At 39.7% G+C, this 22,145-nt stretch overlaps 1 protein-coding gene across 3 annotated transcripts; it reads left to right on the plus strand.

Annotated features, from left to right (window-relative positions):
- Nucleotides 1-1,294: 1,294 nt before the first annotated feature.
- On the plus strand, nucleotides 1,295-19,663 carry tex2l (testis expressed 2, like). Of its 3 annotated transcripts, none has more exons than XM_077551607.1 (13): nucleotides 1,295-1,565; nucleotides 5,703-7,028; nucleotides 9,668-9,868; nucleotides 10,266-10,584; nucleotides 12,344-12,600; nucleotides 12,720-12,869; nucleotides 12,996-13,095; nucleotides 14,986-15,172; nucleotides 16,347-16,484; nucleotides 17,682-17,891; nucleotides 18,017-18,137; nucleotides 18,208-18,418; nucleotides 18,490-19,663. In XM_077551607.1, the coding sequence occupies exons 2-12, from the start codon at nucleotides 5,742-5,744 to the stop codon at nucleotides 18,397-18,399; spliced, it is 3,162 nt and encodes a 1,053-aa protein (XP_077407733.1). In that variant the 5' UTR covers nucleotides 1,295-1,565; nucleotides 5,703-5,741; the 3' UTR covers nucleotides 18,400-18,418; nucleotides 18,490-19,663. The 3 variants fall into 3 exon arrangements, with proteins under 3 accessions (XP_077407733.1, XP_077407735.1, XP_077407736.1); XM_077551609.1 differs by having other exon boundaries at nucleotides 18,493-19,663; XM_077551610.1 differs by having other exon boundaries at nucleotides 1,296-1,565; nucleotides 15,040-15,172.
- Nucleotides 19,664-22,145: the final 2,482 nt, after the last annotated feature.

A 22,145-nucleotide genomic window follows, 5' to 3' on the forward strand; every position in this document is an offset into this window, starting at 1 on the left:
CCAATACTTTATCATTCATTTCCTTCTACATTTTGTTTTGTTTGTTTATTTTTTGGGTAAAATTTTCATACTTTGTTTTTCATGTATTTTCAGACTTTTCTGTGTTTGTGTCAAATTTCTGATATTTTTTAGCAATTTTATGGATACATTACGGTCATTTTCTGCCTCTCTTCATCCTTTTTTTGGACAATTTCATGCCTACTTTTTGACATTTTTCTATCTTTTTTGCTATCAATTTTTGGCAATTTTGTGGCCTTTTTTAATTTTTATTATTTTTTATTTTATTTATTATTTTTCTTTTCGGGATTTCTTCTTTTGTTTTTGGATATTTTATGTTTACTTAGTTTCCACTGCCTTTTCCTAAATCATTTTTTTTTTAACTTTTTTTTGGTTTTTTTGCAATTTATAGTAATTTGTGGGATTTCTTTTGTTTTTGGACGCTTCATACTAATCATTTTTGTTAATCATTCTCTTTTCTGCTTTAAAAAAATTCTGACCTTTTTGAGGCATTTTTTTGTACATTTTATGGTAATTTTCGGGATTTCTTCTTTTGTTTTGGGACATTTTATATTTTGTCTGTTAACATTCAGTTCTCTGACATTTTTGTTTTGCAATTTCATGGACATTTAATCTAATTTTCCCACTTTTCCTTTGTTTCCCCTTTTGGATATTTATGATCACCTTTTAGGTATTTTTAAAAACCTTTTTCAACTTCCTTTCACATCTCTTTTTCTAACAATTTAAACATTTCGACTCAGACGTTTTGTAAATATTTTAATATTATTTTTTTTTTATTAAGCTCATTCATTCATTTAAATAAAAGTAAAAATAATATAAATATGTGGGGGAAAAAAATTGCATGCAGCATAACAGCTAAATGCTGCTTCACCATGTTTGCCTTGAAACTAGGACTCCACTAGTTGACTCAAGTCATTGAAAGCCCTACGGGGTTTATCTTCGGTTAGCATTTCGGTAATGTATTCGGGATGGATGAGCTAGATCCAGATCGAGATATCCAATCTGACCATGGATTGGTTGTGTCCTTCATCCATCTTGGAACATCTCCAATCAATGATGCATGGTTTTTCCCCCTGCTCACCACTCGACCCTGTTCCTCATTCTGTCATTTCTAGGGCTTAACGGGTCTTTTCTTTATGTAGGCCAAGATGAAGGGCGGAACCCGAGAAAAGGGCACTGCAAGTGGACGGACTAATGAAGACCGATAGAGCATCCAATACATGCGCATCAGATGGGTGAGTTTTTCTGAGTGCGTCTGTTGGGGCTGCCCTACTCTAAAGCTGGATTATCATGCCGAGCGGCCACGCTTTTCATAATCAGTTGGTGAGCTGTGATTCTCAGCAACGCATGACACATCTGGATACAGGCAGTTGGCTTAAAGGGGAGGTGTGTGTGAGTGCATGAGAAAGAGACTGAGAGAGAGAGATGGTGGAGGAGAGTGCGTTCACTCCGACTCCTCCTTACTGTGCAGTCCTTGCACACACAAATTGAAGATGGACTTATCTGAAGACCGTTGGGACCATCCCGTTTATCACGTGAACAGACGGGTGAGTAAACTCCATGCATGTTCCATCCGGTGTTTGTTTTGCAGATCATCTCTCAGCACAGCAAACAAGTGCAATATAATCCAGATTGTAAAACCGAATGGTCGACGGTGTATTAGGATTTATTCATTTTTTTCATATTATTATCATTTGCGGCAATTTATGTCATGAGAGTTTTTGGTCGAGTACACGGTGACGATGCTAAACTGGAGGATCGGATCAAGTTTTAAAGTTGTCACCAAAATGTTTCAATTCAAAAAACTGTCTATATTGTATTTGTTTGTAGCTGATTACCATTGCCCAACAAATTAAACTGACCCTCCTCGCTTATATTTCCATCATCAAATCATTTTGTGACCTCCACTGTATTGCCCTGTGCAAACCTAAGAATGTGACTTTGGGTCGCAGAGATGAGCTTAGTTTAGAAAACCACACTGCCAAATGTTGGTTTATCTATAAACCATGTCAGCGTGATTTGTCCGATTTCACAGCTAAACCCTGAATTAATGTTAATCTGAGATTGTAACTGTTAACGTCTGATAAGGTTAACCTAAACTTTACCTTACTGACTCAAATGGTCATTGCATATGAGTGAGGCAATGATGTGGTTTCAGCTTTGGGCCAAATGCTAAATAGAATCCACTGTCAGGATAATTTGCAGTGACTTTTTTTTGTATCAAGTTCATTTGTATGCTAACTTTGACTCAATAATTACCAAATTGAGGCATGCTCTAATAATAGCTAGGACAATCTGACCACGTAGAACTCAGGCGCAGCAGATAAAATGAAAACTGCAAAGGCACCGGAATTGAACCCTGTGGAACACCATACGAAAGTGGAGCAGTGTGGGACTCAGAGCAGCCAAGGCTAACACAAAATGTTCTGTCAGTCAATTAGGATCGAAACCACTTAATAGCACTACCACTAATGCCCACCTGGTGCAAACGAGCCAACAAATGTCAATAAAACTGATGTGGTGGGTTTGGCATGCATGAGAACCTACACCAAAGAGGGGAGCCGTTGACCTCGGCCAGACAGGCGAGCACAGCCCCGCGGGGCCCCCCAGGCTGCGGCAGCACCAGGTCACAGCTCATGGGGGCCACCGGCCAGAGAGCAAACCCAGGAGCCCGGAGCACCCCCAACACGGCCCTCAGGGCACGGCAGGCCCCCACGGCGCCCCACTGGCCCACAGCGTCCCGCCACCCACCACAGGTACCCCAAAACCCCAGGCCCAGCAGGGAAAGGTCCTGGTCGTCACGCCAGCGTACCTAGTGAAACCTAACCCTGCTGCTGAGTTCGCCAGCTCGCCCACTGGCGAACTCTACCCTTACACCGTGAATGTTGAGGCATGTTATAATGAATAAAACTCTGGAATCCATGAAAGGTGAGATAGGCTTGCCTTTCATAGAGCCTTCGTCACAGGAAATGTGAACACTGACTTCTGGTTCACCCCCACCCCCGTCTCAACTCACCCATCCCGTGTGAAAATCTATGACGGAGGTCTAACGTCTGCATGTGTGACTCTCCGAGGTTTTATCTCTCCGCCGTGCATTTTGGGCGCGAGCAGATTAGTCACAATCCACCATCTGCTGTGGAATTGGTTGAGATTGTGCCACACAGACCTGTAATATTGTTACATAAATCTGATCGGTCCCAAGAAGGTTTTAACTCCCATAAAGAGCAAGGCTATGAAAATAAAAGTCTAAGCTTGGCCTATTTGTCATTACTGATTAGAACTCTTGGTTGAATGACGATGATTGATTTCGTTCTTGCGTGTTCTTCGCAGCTTGCACCTTTCCCCTCTTGGTTACGTAACAAAGAGCTTGATTCTTAATCACTGGTATATTGTGTCTTTTTTTTTATTTTATTTTTTACATAAAATTAAAATCAGTCCTCTGTGTATTGTTTAAACTACTCCTTTAAAGGGGAAGTCAACCTTATACATTTCTTGAAAATAATATGTTAAATGTGACCTCACTAGTCTAAATATGACATTACATTTGTAGAATAAGAGTTATGAAGAAAAATCCAGCCATTTTTATCCGTCTCAGGGGGCGGCCATTTTGCCACTTGCTGTCGACTGAAGATGACATCACAGTTGCTCAAGGCTCAGGCAATGACCAATCACAGCTCAACTGTTTTCTGAAGCTGAGCTCTGATTGGTTGTTACCTGAGACCTGAGCAACTGTGATGTCATTTTCATTTGACAAGAAGTGGCAAAATGGCCGCCTTCTGATATTGATAAAAACTACTGGATTTTGCTGCTGAACTAATTTTTCACTAACACAATATTAACCAGAATACTGTATTTAGACTAGTGGAGCTACATAGAACATATTATTGTAATTGTTGAATATTTTTTTTTGGTGGTGGGGTTGACTTCCCCTTTAAGACAAGATTTATAGGAACAGTTTGGAGAATGGCCTTCTTCTTTTCTTTAAATCACAGCCTAGATGCAAAACAAATTCCATAAAGACATGATTGGATCATTTTAGCGTGGAAGGACAAATCTAACCAGAGGTGGCAAATCCAGGTCCAGAAAGTAAAAACCCTGCCACAATTTGGCTTTAGCCACTGGTGCTAGCAAGCAAGCTATCTCCCTAGCAGGTAAACTAGCATCGCGGGAGCTAGGTAGGGAGCTAGCTAGCTAGCACTTGGGTCTAAAGCCAAACTGTGGCAGGGAGTTTGGTTTTAGCTCCTGGTGCTAGCTAGTTAACTATCTCCTTAGCAGATAAACGAGCATCATGGGAGCTAGCCAGGGAGTTTGGTTTTAGCCCCTGGTGCCAGCTATTTATCTATCTATCTATCTATCTACCTAGCAGGTAAATGAGCCTGTTAGCTAGCATCTGGGGCTAAAGCCAAACTGTGGCAGTTTTTTTACTTTCTGGACCTGGATTTGTCACCTCCGAATCTAGCCCATTACACACCTTTAGAATGAGCTGTAACAAAGATTGAGAGCCAGATCATCATGTCAGTGACATTTTTTTCTTCTTCAAAGAAGGTGGTTTTCAAGAAATTTGATAGCAGGAAGACACAAAATTTTGTAGAAAGTCTGTTTCTGGTGTCTTTGTCCAACTAATGTATGCGTCTTTTGAACTCACATACAGGATGCATGCGCAAGTTTCACATCCAATCAAACCCCAAAAGATATATCCAAGCTCTTATTTATTCAACATTTTTGGCTTGAGAGCCTGTCTGGTCTATTTTTGCCTGTCTCCCAAACGCACTCAGATGTAGAGCAACAGCTTTGGGAGAGGCGCTGACTTGGCACCGATTCACTCACCAGATTCAAGCGCACACAAATTCACACTCTAGAGCATGTGACGTTAACACACTAATTCCTAATTGGCAGGATGCGAGCAGTTTTTCGTACAAATGAGGCAGAAGTATATTATTCCTTGTCTGGTTTTATTTGTTTGAGAGATGTCAAAATTTGGCGATTAATCGACAAATAATCGATTATCGCATTCATTGGCAACTATTTGAATAATCTAGGAATCGTTTGGAGCCATTTTTTTAATAGAAAATTGTCAACTGCAAAGAACGGTTGAGGAAATGGTAGTTATTAAAAGAACAGCCAGCAGTTGGCAGCAGAGTATAAGAGATCAACCAGGACCATGTTGAAAAAAGCTCATTTACCCACAACTCTATGCAGATTTGTGAATAATGATGAAACTTAAACTGCAAAAGGGAAACAGATAGAAATATACTTTTTTTCCTGATGAAAGAAGAGACTCTAACCTTTCTTTTGGTAGGTTCCGTGTTTTTATAGCAATAGAACACAATATTCTGTAAGCCTTGCAAAATCAGTCAAAATGCAGTAAAACAGCCAAGAGCGAAGGGGATTGCTTAAGTGAAAATGGCTGGGAGTGAATGAGTTAATTATGATTTTAAAAAAACTGACACCCCTAATCACTATATGAATACAAAATAAACACTAATCACTGGTAAATGAACAGTAATCAGGAGGAAAAAAAATGCTTTTGCAAATACACTTTAATGCAAATTTAAATGATTAATCGATTGAATAATCGATAGATTAATCAATTCTAAAACTATTCAATAGCGACAGCACTAATTTGTTTTGCCGCAGAGGCTTATTAATTCCACTGACTATATTCTATGATTACTCTCTTGCAGCGACTCTTCGGTGCCTTGACTCTGTGATGTAGCCACGAAATGGCAGAGAGTGGAAACAATTGGATGCAAGGATGCGAGAAGGATGCAAGAGGAGGTGGCAGAGCCTTCCCGGACGCCCACAGCCCAGATGTTGTCCCAAACACACTCGGGACAAAACGACATCTCCCTCGAGGGATTGTTATCCAGCTGACGGGAACGGAGGGAGAGTGGAGCAGCCTGGATGAGAGCGAGCTCATCTTCTCGCTGGATCATGACGAGTACGATCCATCGGCGTCTCATTCGGGCCCGAAGCAGATCTCCAGTGATGATAACCGAGGATCGCAGTCCCAAGCGTTCCACGTCCCACTTTCACCCTCATCCCCCGGTTCGTTAGGTAATTGCTCCGCCACGAGCCCAACATTCCTCTCCCCGGGCCTATCCTCGCCCACTCATCGGCCATTGGCCAGTCTGGTAAAGTCGCTTTCCACAGAGCTGGAGCTGAGAGAAGGCTCCACCCTCAGACCAAAACCCCTTCTCAACCTTGTGAAGTCCATCTCCACCGAGCTGTCCCGTTCGGAACCGGAAGTGTCGCAGTCCAAATCCGACTCGCGCCTCAACCTCCACCTGTTGAAGCAGCTTACACAGTCCAAGAACCGAAGCGGCGGCGACTCTCGGACGGCGCCGCCATCTCCCAGCACGCTCTCTCCAAGCGGGGAGGGTCTTAAAGGCGGTTTCTTTAAGATGGAGCTGGAGGACACCAAGAGGAAACTCTCGGAGGCGGTCCATGAGCCGCTGAGCAGTATGTTCAACAAGATTCGGAGAGAAGATAGCACGGGCAGTCCCAAACACGGGTGTAAGACCACCCAGGTTGTTTCCAGAGGCTTGGGACGGGAGGCTAGCACGGATACGGGGGTCTCGGAATCTTCCGTTTTTGACTGGCCTTCAGTTAGATATCCGGTGAGAAGCCCTAGCAGCACCTGTCCCGTGCATCACTGTAAACATTTTAGCGATGAAGAGCGAGAATTTTATCGAGATGGAGACACGATGCAGGTTTTTTCCAGGGAACCAGCACAGGTTGCATCTTATAGGACGTCTCGACTACACGCAACCAATCCTCCACCATGCATGAGTTTATTCTGTGTAGCAATGCTATCCTACGGTTATTTGACCCTACCTCTAAATCCGTACTTCTCTGGCCTGGCTCTTGGGTTGGCAATGGGTTTCTTGCTTGGACTCTTGCTGATTAGAATGGGCTCTTCCAGGTCCTTCAGTTCAGTTTCTCCAAGCAGACCACTTCTGGGAGACGGGATTCCAAAAGGTTGCGCTACGGAGCCTGACATCCTCAAGGTAAATTGAGTCAGTGGAACTTCTCAAGTTGAACACAGTTTCTGGTTTGATCAAATTTCGAAACAATGCCCCTACACTAGCTAACCCAACTATGGGTAAAAAATGGACCGATCCTCTACTTGGATCTATTTGACCCAACTTTGAGTCAAGAACTGGGTCTTTAAAACAACTCATAAAAATTAGTCAGATCTTTGACTTAGGTCAAAAAATTGGGTCATTTTATATAACAACCCAGAAAGTTAGGTCAAAGTAATCCATAAAGTAAATTATCCATAATTGGGTTACTTTTGACCCAATTGTTTTTAGAATGTATAAAAAAAAAGAAAGGAAGGCAACTCTGTATCCAGTATTTTTTAGCTTCTGATAAGTGCCACGTGCTGGGCTTCGTTGCTTAATGTCACTGTCAACAATGTGTAAATCAATAGCATGGTGAAGTACTGCCTCCACGAGTGAAAATACAATCAATGATGCCTTTGATTCAGGGCTGAACCTGGCAGGCCTCCTTAACTCCATCTGTAAGTGTCATGGTAACAAAATCCATACTATACTCTTGCTAATTTCAGCAAGACAAAAATGGGGTGTGTGAAGTCTACTATAATTCTTTATCTTTGACCCCAAAGATCAAGAATGACGAAAATGGTTTTCAATTGCAAACCACCAAAAAAGTCACATTTCCAAACAAACACAAATTCTCGTTAACAGTGATGTCACACAAGTTTTAAATACGTCAGTATTAAAATGTGAAAACAGTTAATGAAGCACTCCATTGGGCACGTCAAGATCAAGATCATACAGTACCAACCGTGATTTAATTCTCAAAAGTTTATTTTTATACAAGTAGTTCAACCTGTCCCAGCTGCAATTTCCCCATCACAAAGGTTTAAACTACTTGTGCTGCTGGCATTTAAACGTGACAGTTATAATCACAACACTCATCATAATGAACTTTCACTCACCCACTTCTAAAACCGCACTGTCAAGTGAAAGGATGTTCCTCTGCCACTGTTCATGTTCTTTCACAGATGAATAAAAAAGTCTCGCTATACAGAATGGCCAGAAGGCAATTAAGAGCAGAACTCTCTGGACTTTTAGTAGTAATTACTGCACTCGTACAGTGACTGGAGAGGACGTACCGGGGCAAGAACCCAGATAATGTCATCTCCAGTTTGCAGCACATTCTGGCAAGGAAGGAAGAAGCTGCAATTTGTCTGCGCAGAAAGCAGGGGGGGGGTCTGAAAGTGCTTTGCATGAAGGGGATTAGTAACAGTTTAGATTTAGTTAGCAACAAAACAACCTCAAACATTGAGTCGTTTTGTGGGTTATTCATTCCAATTGGGTCAAAAGCAACCCAATTTTAATCGTTGGGTGGTTTTGTGGGTTATTTCATTTATTATTTGTGTACCTTTTACTCTTAAAACATTTTGGTCTTTTGTTTTTTTTTCATTTCAACCCAACATGTTGGGTTAAATGAATAACCTACAAAACAACCTGGTTTGTTTGTTTTGTAAGTTATTTCATTTACTTGTGCACCTACGCTCTAAAAACAATTCTGTCAAAATAGATAAATGTATTAATTAATTAAAAACAATGGGTCAAAATGGGCCCAACACAACTTTTTGGGTTATTCGTTTTGATCCAACTTGTTCTGTTAAATGAATAACTTAAAAAAAAAAAAGTTGCGTTGGGCCCATTTTGACCCTATTTTTTTGTTTGACCCAACTTTTTGGGTTAGATGAATAACTCACAAGACACATTTTATTGTGGGTTTGTTTTGTGGGTTATTTCATTTACTTCTGTACCAACACTCAGTTGGGTCAGAAAACAAACAAACAAATTAGGTGAAAAGGTCCCAACACAACTTTTTTGGGTTATTCAGTTTGACTCAACTTTTTGGGTTAAATTAATAACCCACAAAATAACCTAATTTGTTGGGGTGTGTTCTGTGGCTTATTTAACTCACTTCGGTACCTACTAAACTCTAAAAACAGCTGATTAAAACAAAACCTGACAAACTAATTGGATCAAAAAGGGCCCAACACAACTTTTTGGGTTATTCAGTTTGACTCAACTTTTGGGTTAAATTGATAACACAGAAAATAACCTAATTTGTTGGGATTTGTTTTGTGAGTTATTTAATTCACTTATGTATCTACTAAACTCTAAAGACAGCTGAGTAAAACAACAACCACTGATTAACAAATTAGGCCAAAAAGGGCACAACACAACTTTTTGGGTCAGCAATTAAAAATCCCACAATAAAACAAACAAAAAAATGTTGGTTGTTTTCTGTAGAACAACCCCCCAATAAATGATACACTTAAAAAAATAACCCAATTTTGGTTAAAAGATAAATAAAAATCGACAGATCCACTACTTGGGTCAATTTGGCCCAACTTTCAAAAATGTTTGGTGTTGTTTATAACAAACTGACTATTTTTTGTATTGGTTTATGCAAAGTCAATTTGGGGGGTTTTGTGCAAAACAACCCAGAAATTGACTCAAGTAGTGGACCAATCCAACTGTTTTTAGAGTGTTTGTAGTGACTCCAATTTATGTCACAATTAAATGGGTTATTCATTTGCCCTGACCAAAGTATTGTGAAAATGTCTTTAACTGTACATCATCTGTGTATTTTCTAGGGTTGGATGAATGAGACTCACGATTACGACCCAGAAACGTATCATTCAGCGCAGACTCACTCCGTGTTTGCCACTCTGGAGGGATCTTGTCTCCGACTCGACACCTCCCAATCCAACATCAGCCGCCGGGCCACGTACGACGAAAGAATCAACGAGTCCACTTTCATAAAGACCCGCACCTACCAGCTGGAACAGAGCAAAGTAGGAGTAAATGTTTCTTTTTTATGAATCCTGAGGGGAACACAACCGTCTATTGCAGTTTTTTTTTTTTCAATTTTTATTAATTCAACAGACATTTCATTCAAAACCACAGATGGAATGCTGAAGGATACATTCGGGAATGATAATCCAACAGATGTTGGGGGTGTATCATCATTCATTTTGGGCCAAAGTGGTTGGCTAGGAGAAAGACTAGCTAACTGTTTTTGGATACATTTGTGCTACCATGACCTTCAGAATTCCTTGAACAAACATGTTCAAGAGCGTATAAAAATAATCTAGACTAATCATTATCTTTTGAGGAATGTTTACAGTAACTGCTAAATTCTCATGGCAAGTCATTGATTCAAATCTAAATGTGAATTTGTGTCCCCCAAAGGTATTCTTGCTGCCATCTGTGTTGGCTCGCAAGCGAATATGGAACCCCAAATATCCAATCTGCATCCAGCTGACCGGTGGCGTAAACTCCCAGGAGGAGGCTGGACAAAGGTCGGAGGACAGTCAGGAAGTGGAGGGGCAGCCAACAACTGCACCCGCTAGTTCACGTCAACATTCTTCTGAAACAACTCTTTACCTCTTTGGACGCACGGGGAGAGAAAAGGAGGAGTGGTTTCGTCATTTCCTGCTGGCATCCACGGATGCCGAGCGGGGAAAGGACCGGGACAAGCCAAGACCTGCCAGATGTGTGCCTCGTTCGGGTAGGAGAATCATAATGATGATGCATCAGTCACGACAAGGCCTCTAGATAAGGCATCTATGCCAAGAGTATATATGTGTGGATTATGGATTACATGCTCCAATTCTTTGCATGTCAAAAGCCAATCCTATTTGTGAGAACATACAGATCTCATACACAAACACCGGGAAACAACGGTCGTGTTTGTGTTACTTTGGTCAGTGTCTCAATTGCTAGTAAGGAAATACTTCAGTTTGCATATACTATACAGAATTGCATCATAATTAGTTTTTAATTTTGTGTGAGGGAAATTAGGTAAAAGACACTCGGTAGTGCTCTAATAATACGATAGATTGTCCCTCATTACAACAAGTAAGGAGAACCTGACCATTGAGGGCTTTAAAAATGTTTACTGAATCCTAAAATGAAAAGTGAACCACTACAAGGACGACAGAATGGGAATAATGTGGCTGAACCTCTCTGACCTAGGCAAAAGCTGAGCGGTAGCATTCTGAACTAATTGGAAACGGTCTAATAACGCTTTGTTCAGACTGATGAAAGAGACTTGCATTTCCATTTCAGAATGAAATTTTTTTTTTTTTCTTCAGATGGGAATACCAGGAACGGGTTAGTTTTAAATAGTAATTGAAAATGATGGCCTGACCGAATATGACACCTAGATAAAATAAAAAAATAAATCCTAAAATCAGAATGAACGTAAAATGAATCTAAAGGTCATCATCATAAAAGTGCTATGAGATACCTTAAAATATGCTGATGTCTAACAGGAAGCATATAAGAGCGCAAAAAGCATGAGCCCAAAGATTGACCCTTGTGGAACACCGCAAGTAAGAAAGACAGACAACCACAAAACATGATCTAATTGATACTATAAATTTGAAACAATTAAAAGGGAAGTCAACCCCCCAATTTTTTTTGACAATAATATGTTCTATGCAGCCCCACCAGTCTAAATATGTTATTCTGTTTATTGTGTTAGTGGAATATGAGTTAAGCAGCCAAATCCAGCCGTTTTTATCCATCTCAGGGGGCGGCCATTTTGCCATTTGCTGTCGAATGAAGATGACATCAATGTTGCTCAGGTCTCAAGTAACAACCAATCACAGCTCAGCTTCAGAAAACAGGTGAGTTCTGATTGGTCACCCTGAGCAACTGTGATGTCATCTTCAGTCGACAGCAAGCGGCAAAATGGCCGCCTCCTGAGACGGATTAAAACGGCTGGATTTTGCTTCATATATAATATCAATCAGAACGTCACGTTTAGACTAGTGAGTTCACATATAACGTATTGTCAAGAAATGTTTAAGGTTGACTTCCACTTTTAAATTTGCTGGTGTCTAACAGGAAGAATATAAGAGCGCAAAAAGCATGAGCTCTAAGATTGACCCTTGTGGAACATTGCAAGTAACCAAGACAGACAACCACAAAACATGATCTATTTGGTACTATAGAGTTGAACCAGTTAAGCGTAGGCCCCAAGATGCCTTCCCATTCCCTTAGTTTCTATGACGATATGATGGTCAATGGCCTAAATAATATTACTCATTTACTTCCATGTTTTTTTTAATTTATGAAGGGCCTTTTAGAAGTATAAAGACTGACTTACAAATGAGTCACTCAGTGCTTAATCATGTTGGTCTGTTTTTTTATAGAAAAAAAAATCAGTGCATACATGGCGTGAGGCCTAAACACCTCCACTTCACTACACATGCCACAACCATTATTTTTGCTAACTCCATAAAATGTCCATTTCCCTGCAGGTGACCCAGTACTGTCGCAGGCTATCAGCGGCCACAGCGATATCCCAGGCAGCAGAGTGGGCAGCAGTGAAGACGACGCCCCCTCCACGCCTGCAGTCCTTCTCACTCAGACCTCCTCCAGCAGCACAACCACCAGGGGCCTTTCACTGCTTGACTACTCCGGCTACATGTCTCGTCTTCTGGCTACGGAAGACTCGCTCCCGCTCTCCAGCCCTGGAGTTGGCAGCGCAGAGACGAGCCCCAAACTCAAAGGAAACGTAAGTCATGCTGAAGCTGAAGCGGAGCGCTGGGGCTGGTCCTTTAACGCGCTTGCTAAGAGTCAAGAGAGACTTCAGTTGTAGGTTTGTCATCCGTAACGAAGTTGTCACTTCCACAGTGTACCTGCGATCTGGTGGATTACTCTGGGAGGAGTTTGGCTCTATGGGTGAACGCTCTGATTGGTCGAATCTTTTGGGACTTCCTGAGAGAGAAGCACTGGGCTGACATGGTTTCCCTTAAGATCCAGAAGAAGCTCAGCAAAATCAGAGTAATTAGTGTCTTTCTGCCTTCCTTTAGTATTCTATTAATAGATGTAAAATTTTCCATTATGTGCCATGCAAAGACTCATTTCCATTTCCTTCATAAGTGATGTTTACGTCATCTCATTTTACAGTTGCCTTACTTTATGAATGAATTGACCCTGACTGAGCTGGATATGGGTTGCTCTATCCCAAAAATCATATCTACCTCCCGACCAGAGGTTAACCATAGAGGTGAGCATCAACGCTGCAAAATAAGACACACATACATTCGTGCACAAACATTTGATGTGGACATTAATAGCATCTTACCTCTCACACACACACAGAAAGAAACTGTCAAACGCAAGCAACTACCCAGTCTCACAGTCATCAAAAATCTCTACTCACTGACCAAAAACACACACATCAAAAAAACTCTCTCCTATGCCACAAACCTCTCACGCAGAGCCAAAAACCCTCTTACTAAAACGAAAATAGTCACACAGAGAAAATGAAAGTAATATTATTTTTTCCGTGCGAGACTGTTTTTTGTCTGTTTTTATTTTGTGTGAGAGGTTTTTTGGTGAGTTTTGTTGTTGTTTTTTTGGTTTGGTTTTGAGTGAGAGGTTTGTTTGTTTGTTTGGTGTGAGTATTTTTGTTAGTTGAGAGGTTTTCGATCTGTGCCCAATAAAGATCTGGTGTGAAATGAGATCATTTTTGTCACAGATTTTTTTTTTTGGGGGGGGGGGGGGGGGGTTGAGGGTGAGGGTGAGTCTTTTTGTTGTTTCAGAGAAGTTTTGGTGTGGGCCCAAGAGAGGACTTGAATGAGAGATTTATTTATTTTTGTCTGAAATGTTTTTTTTTGTGATTGTGAGAGATATTTTGGAGGGGTGAGTTTTTTGTATGTGAGAGAGGTGTAAGAGGATTTTGGTGATTTTTTTGTGGTGAATGAGAGATTTTATTTATTTTTTGGTCCTAGATAAAACATTTTTTTTGTGGAATGAGTGTGAGGTTTTTTTTTTTTGGCGGGGGGGGATTAGAGGTCATGTGAGTTTTTTGTTGTGAGAGTTTTTTTGGTGAAAGTGAAAGGTTTAGGGTTGTGTGTAAGTGTTTTCTCGTGTAATGAGAGAATTTTTGTCTGAGATTTTATGTGAGTGTAAGAGAGTAGTTTTTTGTTTAGTTTTTTTGGGTGGTGAGCAATTTTTTGGGTGTGTAATAAATTGCTTGAGAAATGTGAGACTTTTGTTGTTTGGAGTTACTTGGTGTGTGTGTGTGTGTGTGTGAGAGAGAGACAGTTTTGGTTGGTTAATGTCTTTTTTGTGTGTGTGTGTGTAATTTTTTTTAGAGAGATTTTCAGTATGTGCCCAAAAGAGGTTTTTGGGTATGTGTGAAAGGTTTTTAGTTGGTGTGAGGTTTTATGTTCATCTTGACATTTTTTTGCTTTGCCTTTTTTTTAAATTGTGTGTTAGAGATCAATTTAATTTTGACCTAAACGGCAGCGCATACATACACATGTGACGCACGTGCATCAAGCAGTCGCACCATATGATTACGCTCTAAAAACAGTTAGGTCAAAAGTAACTCAATTATGGAAAAAAAAATGGACCGATCCACTTTATGAGTCAATTTAACCCAACTTTCTGGGTTGTTTTATACAAAATGACCCAATTTTTTGATCCAAGTGAAAAGGAACTGACCCATATTTCTGAATTATTTCATACTAAAAGACCCATTTTTTTACTCAAAGTTGGGTCACATTGACCCAAGTAGTCTATTTTTTACCCTACTCTTTCTAGAGTGCGGTGGAATGAGAGCATAACTAGAGCTCATGTAACATTATCCTTTAATAACCTTACATTGTAAGATGAGCCGCTAACATTTGAATCATTTGGATTTGTGTGCACGTTTATAAAAAACAAAATTGAGGAAACGTTGAGAGTGTTTGTCTTCCAGATTTCTCATGTTACACAGTCACAATCATATAAACTCAGCCTGTCCCATTTTCTAAATGTGTCGCACCCACAGCGTAATTCCTTGTAGTGTGTAATGTTCAAGACCCGATAATCACAATGAAAGCTGTTTAGTCTGCCCACTGTGAATGTGCGCCCAGATTAGGTTTTGAGGGGGATTTGTCTTACTCAGGGTGCTCTGGCGCTGACCCCACTGCGCTGACCCCACTGCGCTTCGCATTTTCAGGCCTGTGGCTGGAGCTGCAGCTGGCCTACAACGGCACCCTGCAGATGACCCTTCAGACCAAAATCAACCTGGCCAAGCTGGGCAAAGACGGCGGCCACGACACCGACTGGTTGACTCAAACTGGAAATACGCAGTTAGTAACGACATTTGAAGGACAAACGGTTCTCTGTGTGTGGGGGTGTGAACGTATATGTGTGAGTGCGTGCCTCCAAGTCATTATAGTGAACGACAACTAATGAAGCAACTAAAACTAACATTGAAAAATATGTTCATGAAATAATAGAAAAATGACATTGCATTAAAAAAAATTACAACTAACCAAAAATACATCTTATAATGAACAACCTTTAATTTTGGCGAAAATGTTAAGTACAGAAAAAAGAAAATGCAGTTTACTTTATTACACAATACTTAAAAATAAATACAAATAAAATTAATAGGCTACTAAAACTATAGGGATGAGCGAGTCCCGATACCAGGTATCATATCAGACCAATACTCTGCCTTCTTTCAAGGTATCGGTAATCGCAACCTCTTGTGGCCATTTTACAATCAGGAACTAGAAATTACGAATAAATAAAGAATAGAAAATTGCCATTAATTGTATGCATTTTTTAAGAAAAATGCTTGGGATGAATAGGTCTTTCTTTAAAATTGTCTGACATCGTTTTGGGGGAAAATTTTATGTATTAAAAATACTACTGTTAGAGAGTCCAGAGTTGAGTACTTGCACTGGTATTTACCGGGGGAAAAAAGTGGTATTGAATGTCCCTAACTAAAACTAATACATACTAAACCATAATAAAGCATTTTCTAAGAAAAAAAACTAATAAAAGCAAACAAACCCACTCTAAAAAAATATTATAAAAAAATATATAGAAATTGTCCTTTTTTTTAAATTAATAAAAACAAACAAAGCCACTCTAAAAAATATTATAAAAATATACATAAATTGTACTTTTTTTTTATGTTGGTGCTAATACTTGCATCGGCTTCTGTCAAACATTCAGTACGTGAGAAATCACATACGCACTCACACACACCTCCGCATCTCACCCCTCAGCCGTACACTGCACTGATTAGCACAAGCGCACTGTCACACAAACTCACTTGTGGATTAAAAGTCCAGCCGGAGTTCGACATCCTCCGCAGTCACCAAGCCGGTTAAGTCTCTCCCTGTCGACGAGACACTTCCACTTGTGCTTGTAAGCACTCCTGTCAAACAAGTATCAACCACTCAGGTTTTATTTAGTCTCCACTTTAGTGCCTTTTTTTTTAATGTTGTTTTTTTTTTATTGCTGTTTTAGCTGCAGACCCATTTTAAGTGTGCTGGCAGACAGTGATGAGGAGTCCTCCAGTGCTGGTTCATCTGATGACGACGAGCTTCTCCTGGCTGAGCCTCAGGGCCCCATTTGGGAAAAGGGCCCATCATCGGCAGCGGATGGGTAAATATAAATAATATTAGGGCTGTCAGATGATTACAAATTTTAATCGCAATTAACTCATTGACTCCTAGCCGTTTTCACGGAAGCAATCCCCGTCACCCCTGGCTGTTTTACTGGATTTTGACTGATTTTGCAAAGTCCACAGAATATTGTGTTCTATTGCTATAAAAACATGGAACCTACCAAAAGAAAGATTAAAGTTTCTTCTTTCATCAGGAAAATATATATATTTCTATTAGCATTAGAATATAGCTAAGTTTCATCATTCACAAATCTATTTAGAAATGTGAGGTTTTTTTTTAAACATGGCCCTGGTTGATCTCTTTTGCTCTGCTGCCACCTGCTGGCCATTTTTGTAACTACCATTTCTTCAACCGTTCTTTTGTATGCTTTAGCATAAAAAAAACCCCATAAATAACGTATAAATACATTGTCGGGACACTTAAAAGATTTAAAATAGAATGTGTTTATACATTTTTGGGAGCAGATTAGTTAATCGCATGACTTCTATAGTTAACTCATGATTAATCACAAATTTTGTATCTGTTCTAAATGTTCAATAAAATATTTTATAAATAAAAGTTTTCATACTCTTGTTAACATAAAAGTGGAAGCAAATGTTAAACTAGTCAAGTCAAGTAATAGAAATATGGCTGCATATTTTAGTCATTGATATAGTAATTTCATAATAATTTGTAAAATTGAGTTAAAATTAAAAAGATCTGCTGTACTGTAAAAGAGGGTGATATTGATTTGTGTTTATGTCATTTATCTAACACTAGATGGCATAATTCCATTTGTAAGACATTGGTGACAGTTCAGTGCATTTTTCTTTTCATATTAAGAGCTAGCTAATCTTTAACATGAAGTTAAAATTGTAAAATACGACTTGAGCCCAGTCTCCACAAATATATGCATTAATTATTCAATTTATTACTGCAAAAATTTGGACGTGGACGTGTCTACTGCGCTGCGACTGGAATTCCTCCAGTACAGGGTGTTAACTCAAAATTATCACACTCATTTGGACACACCTAATAAATATTGTCCAACTCCAATTCAACAGAATGTTTTTTTTTATTATTCTATGTGTCAGTTACTTAATGTTAGACTCTCCTTTTTTTTCAAGCAGGGCATCCAACTGCTAAATTTGGCCACACTAATATTTTCCACCCTCTCTGTAATCGTGTCTTACAGGACAGGGGGCGGAAAGACTGGCAGGAAGATTTTGAGATTTGTGGACAAAATCGCTAAATCCAAATATTTCCAGAAGGCGACTGAGAATGAGTTCATCAAGAAAAAGTTTGAAGAAATGTCAAACACGCCCCTCCTACTCACAGTGGAGGTTCAAGAGCTGTCAGGGTCCCTTGTTGTCAACATCCCACCGCCCCCAACTGACAGGATATGGTAATGACAACCACGTGATGTCAAACTCGGAACGTAGTGAATGTTTGAGTGCCAGAACACAGTTTCACTTGGGTTATTACTCACGAGTTATTCATGTGCGCTGAATGTTAATTAATCCGATGCAGGTATAGCTTCTGCGTGCCACCCAAGCTGGATCTGCGTGTCCGGCCCAAACTTGGTGAGAGGGAGGTGACGTTGTGTCATGTGACCGAATGGATTGAAAAGAAACTACAGGATGAGTTCCAGGTAAAGAAGTACAACCTGCCTTAATGCATGCTTTACATTCTTCTTAGCCTCATTGTCTTTCTCCTTCTAGAAAGTATTTGTGCTTCCAAACATGGATGACATCTATTTACCCATGATGCACTCCAGTGTTGACAGGCCCCACGCGTCGGAGCGTGCGTGCTCTCATTGCTGCCAGTCGCAAAGCTCCACTGAGTCCATAGAGCGGATGCCACCAGAGGTTACTTTAACAGAGTCGGACTATAACGCGACTCTGGTGAAATGATTTGTGGGAGGACATAAAGGTGAGATTGGAAAACGCTCTCATAAAGGAGTCCAAGTTCATTTGCTTATTTTGACTGTATCGTTCCAAAAGCAGAGTCAGCAACCTCTCCGTCTGAACAAGGAATTTCGAAGAAGATGGACACACTGTACTGTGCTGTTAGTGATCACATGGCAAGTCAGATTTATTATTACTGTTTGAATTGATAATATTATGAGGGATATTTTTTATTGGTATAAACTTCATCAGGGTTCACCAGGTAGACTGCATGACCAGCCTGTGGGCCTGTTCTAAAAATAGCGCACCAATGATAAGACTTCTTAGGAATGTTGTAGAAGGAAAAATGTTAAAAGGGAAGTCAACCCCCAAATTTTCTTAGCAAAATAATATGTTGTATGCGCCTCCACTAGTCTAAACACGGCATTCTGATTAATAGTGCGTTTGCAGAATATTAATTACGTCGCAAAAATCCAGCTTTTTTTATCCAATTCAGGGGGCAGCCATTTTGCCACTTCAGCCAATCATGGCTCAGCTTCAGAGATGGCAAATCCAGGTCCAGAAAGTCGAAACCCTGCCACAGTTTGGCTTTAGCCCCGCGTGTTAGCTAGCTAGCTCCCCAGCAGGTAAGCAAGCACCCGGGGATCTAGCTAGGGAGCTAGTTAGTTAGCACCTGGGGCTAAAGCCAAACTGTGGCTGGGTTTTTACTTTCTACACTTGGATTTGCCACCTCTGCTCAGCTTGTGAATGTCACATGGTCAAACTCAGAAACCAGGTGAGCTGTGATCGGTGGTTACCTTAGCCCTAAGCAGCTGTGATGTCATTTCAGGTTGACAGCTAGTTGCAAAATGGCCGCCTCCTAAGATGGATGAAACAGGTGGATTTTGCTGCTTTATTCATGTTCCACAAATGCGATATTAATCAGAATGTCGTGTTTAGACTAGTGGTGCTACATAGAAGACAGTTTGGGAAATATTTTCATTTTATGTGACGTCGCCGTGAATATCAGTGCATTTACACAGAGGAATATCACTCTTTTTTTCTTTTTCTTTTTTTAAATAACTAATAATTAAAGACAATTTGATCAAATGTGTTATTTCAGAAGTGTGCATCAAACTTCACATTAATCAGGAATCAAGAAGTAGTGTCAGTTTGAAAATGGTTGGTGACCCAATGTAAATGATTTACAATGTTTACATCCCTATGAGGTTATTTGCTGCTTTTTATTGGCTGATGCCGATTATTAAACAAAAAACAAAGCAAAAAAACATTTTTGATTCATTCTTTCAAAATCCCACCCGAGCATCCATTTTCTGTTCCAGTCCTCTTCAGTCACAGGAAGTTCGAGCAGATTTAAGTGGAGTTTGGGTAACAGGAAGACCAAGATTTACAAGCACACACTGTCCGCGGCACCAATCAAACACATAGTGCATTCGTCGACTCGTTCAACAGCAATAAAAAATAATTACTAATTACATGCCGCCGCAGTCTAATGAAAAACAAGTTCCTTCAGTTCTGTGTCACTTTTTTTATTTTTTCCCCGATTAAAAAAAAAAAAAAAAAAAAAAATGACCACATTTGGTCATGAATTAAAACAAAAGCATCTATCAACAAATGTAGTCAATTTTTACTTTTAATGTAGAGACATTTTTTGGGGGGTGGTAGGAGATATACACAAAAAAGTGGAAAATAATTTAGAGACACTTTATTTTTTCATTGGACATAAACAACAACAAAAAGTAAACTACCAGTACGTATAGTGTATGGTGTTTTCCTATTAACCCGGTTCCGCAACGAAACGGCCTTGCTTGGTTTCGAGGGGTCGCTTTTCCATTGCAATTTCGGGGCTGAGAGGTTATAATGGAACCGCTTTTCAGAACCATCTCAGAGGTTTTACAACAACACTGAACCATATTTCAAATTTCAAATGTACTGTTAGATGAAATATTGAAGTTAAGGGATTATTTAGTATTTTTTTTGTCATAAAAAGTTTATCTTTAAAAAAGAAAAAGATCTATAAATCCAAATCTAAATGTATGTATAAAATATTTAAAATATATTTTTAGATTAAAAAAAATAATAATACATTTATACCCTCCCATCTAGTCTTCTTTTTGTGTGGAGTGTCAAATGTCATTTTTAGTACAGTATATGTCGCAAGCTGCTGAAAAATGGATGGCGGGCCACAAATGGCTGGTTTATATGGTATATGTGAAAGCTTCTGTCCATTTAATTCCTTGATCCCGCACCCAAACCCCTCCCACTTTTTTCTGGGTGCCTGTCATAATGGAAAAACAACGCAGACCGAGACTGGTGTGACGCCGGGCCAAACGTTTTGCTTTAGGTCATGGAAAAGCAGCCAAAAAGGACGAGTGATGATTTTTCACAAAAAAACGCCATCGCACCTACCTTTTTATCCTTTCTTTAAAAAGATGATAATGATCCAATAACTGCCTCTTAAGCCACTAGTAACAGAATCCCAACTAAGTTATTCACCTTTAGTTGTGGCTGGTGGCTATAACCAATCAAACTGAATGCATATATCACTTTTTTTTTTGCCTGTATATTTGTTTCAGAAAAAAGCAGAGGAAATAACAACCGCAAGTTCCCACGGTAAAATTCCAGCTGCTTTGCTGGTATGGAAATTTTCAGGACTTGCGTCAATTAATTAGTCAAATGAACAAATTATAATTAGTCCTCTTATTACGCATCTAAAAATAGATACTAGTATGTGAAAGCTCTCCCTTTCCAAGAAAACAAAACTCCAGGTGGGCCATGGCACCCGTTTATCATTAAAAAAATCATGCGGTACGTAATAAAGATCATCTTGTCTCAATTTACTTAAATATTAATTTAGTGTAAAATCAGGGCTTTTGCAGTTGAAACTGATATACTCACAATGTTTAATGAATAATAATTTTCAGACAAATTAGATGTAATTGTATGATTTACCATGACAACCTTGATGATCCCTAGTTGGGAATCAAACATCTATGTACTCCAAATAAACCATGTTGTTGAATTGCATCACATCCGAACTTAATTTTGCATGCGTGGGTGGGTGGATACCTTCCTGAAAGCAGCTTTGCAGTGATTTATTGCCATGCAACCTATTTTTAAAGAACGGTCACATCATTAATACCAGACATTTCTCCAAAGCACAGACTGAAAGCGCACCTTTTCTAAAAATATAAGTCGTACAATTGATGATAATCTTATGAGAATGTGGCCCAACCAAAATAAGAGCTAAATATAAATCAAAGGAAGGACAAAAAACAAACAAACAAAGACTTAAAATTATGCCACCATCCAAACTGTCTCGGCAGCAAGTTGGCCACGTAGCATGGCTGTGTGTGTGGTTGGAATGTTCTCTGCAGCTTCCTCCCACCAAACATAAAAACGAGACGAGTTGACTAAAACTACAATTGGGAAAAAAATAAATTTTTCGTGAACAAAATAAAATACAAACAAAAATGCCTAGAAAAAACTGAAACTACGTTCACAAAACTACCTAGAACTGACCATAATTAAATTGAAAATGTCCTTCGTTTTCTTGTTTGGCAATTAATTTAATACATGAGCCTTTGGGGTTGATTTTAAATGTATTTATTTGCAGAGGTGGCAAATTCGGATCCAGAAAGTAAAAAACCCTGCCACAGTTTAGCTTTAGCCCCTTGTGCTAGCTAGCTAGCGCCCTAGCATGTAAACGAGCACCTGGGGAGCTAGCTAAGGAGCTCGCTAGCTAGCTCCTG

This window comes from Vanacampus margaritifer, chromosome 18 (assembly GCF_051991255.1).
Source record: "Vanacampus margaritifer isolate UIUO_Vmar chromosome 18, RoL_Vmar_1.0, whole genome shotgun sequence".
In the NCBI taxonomy this organism is placed as follows: Eukaryota; Metazoa; Chordata; class Actinopteri; order Syngnathiformes; family Syngnathidae; genus Vanacampus; species Vanacampus margaritifer.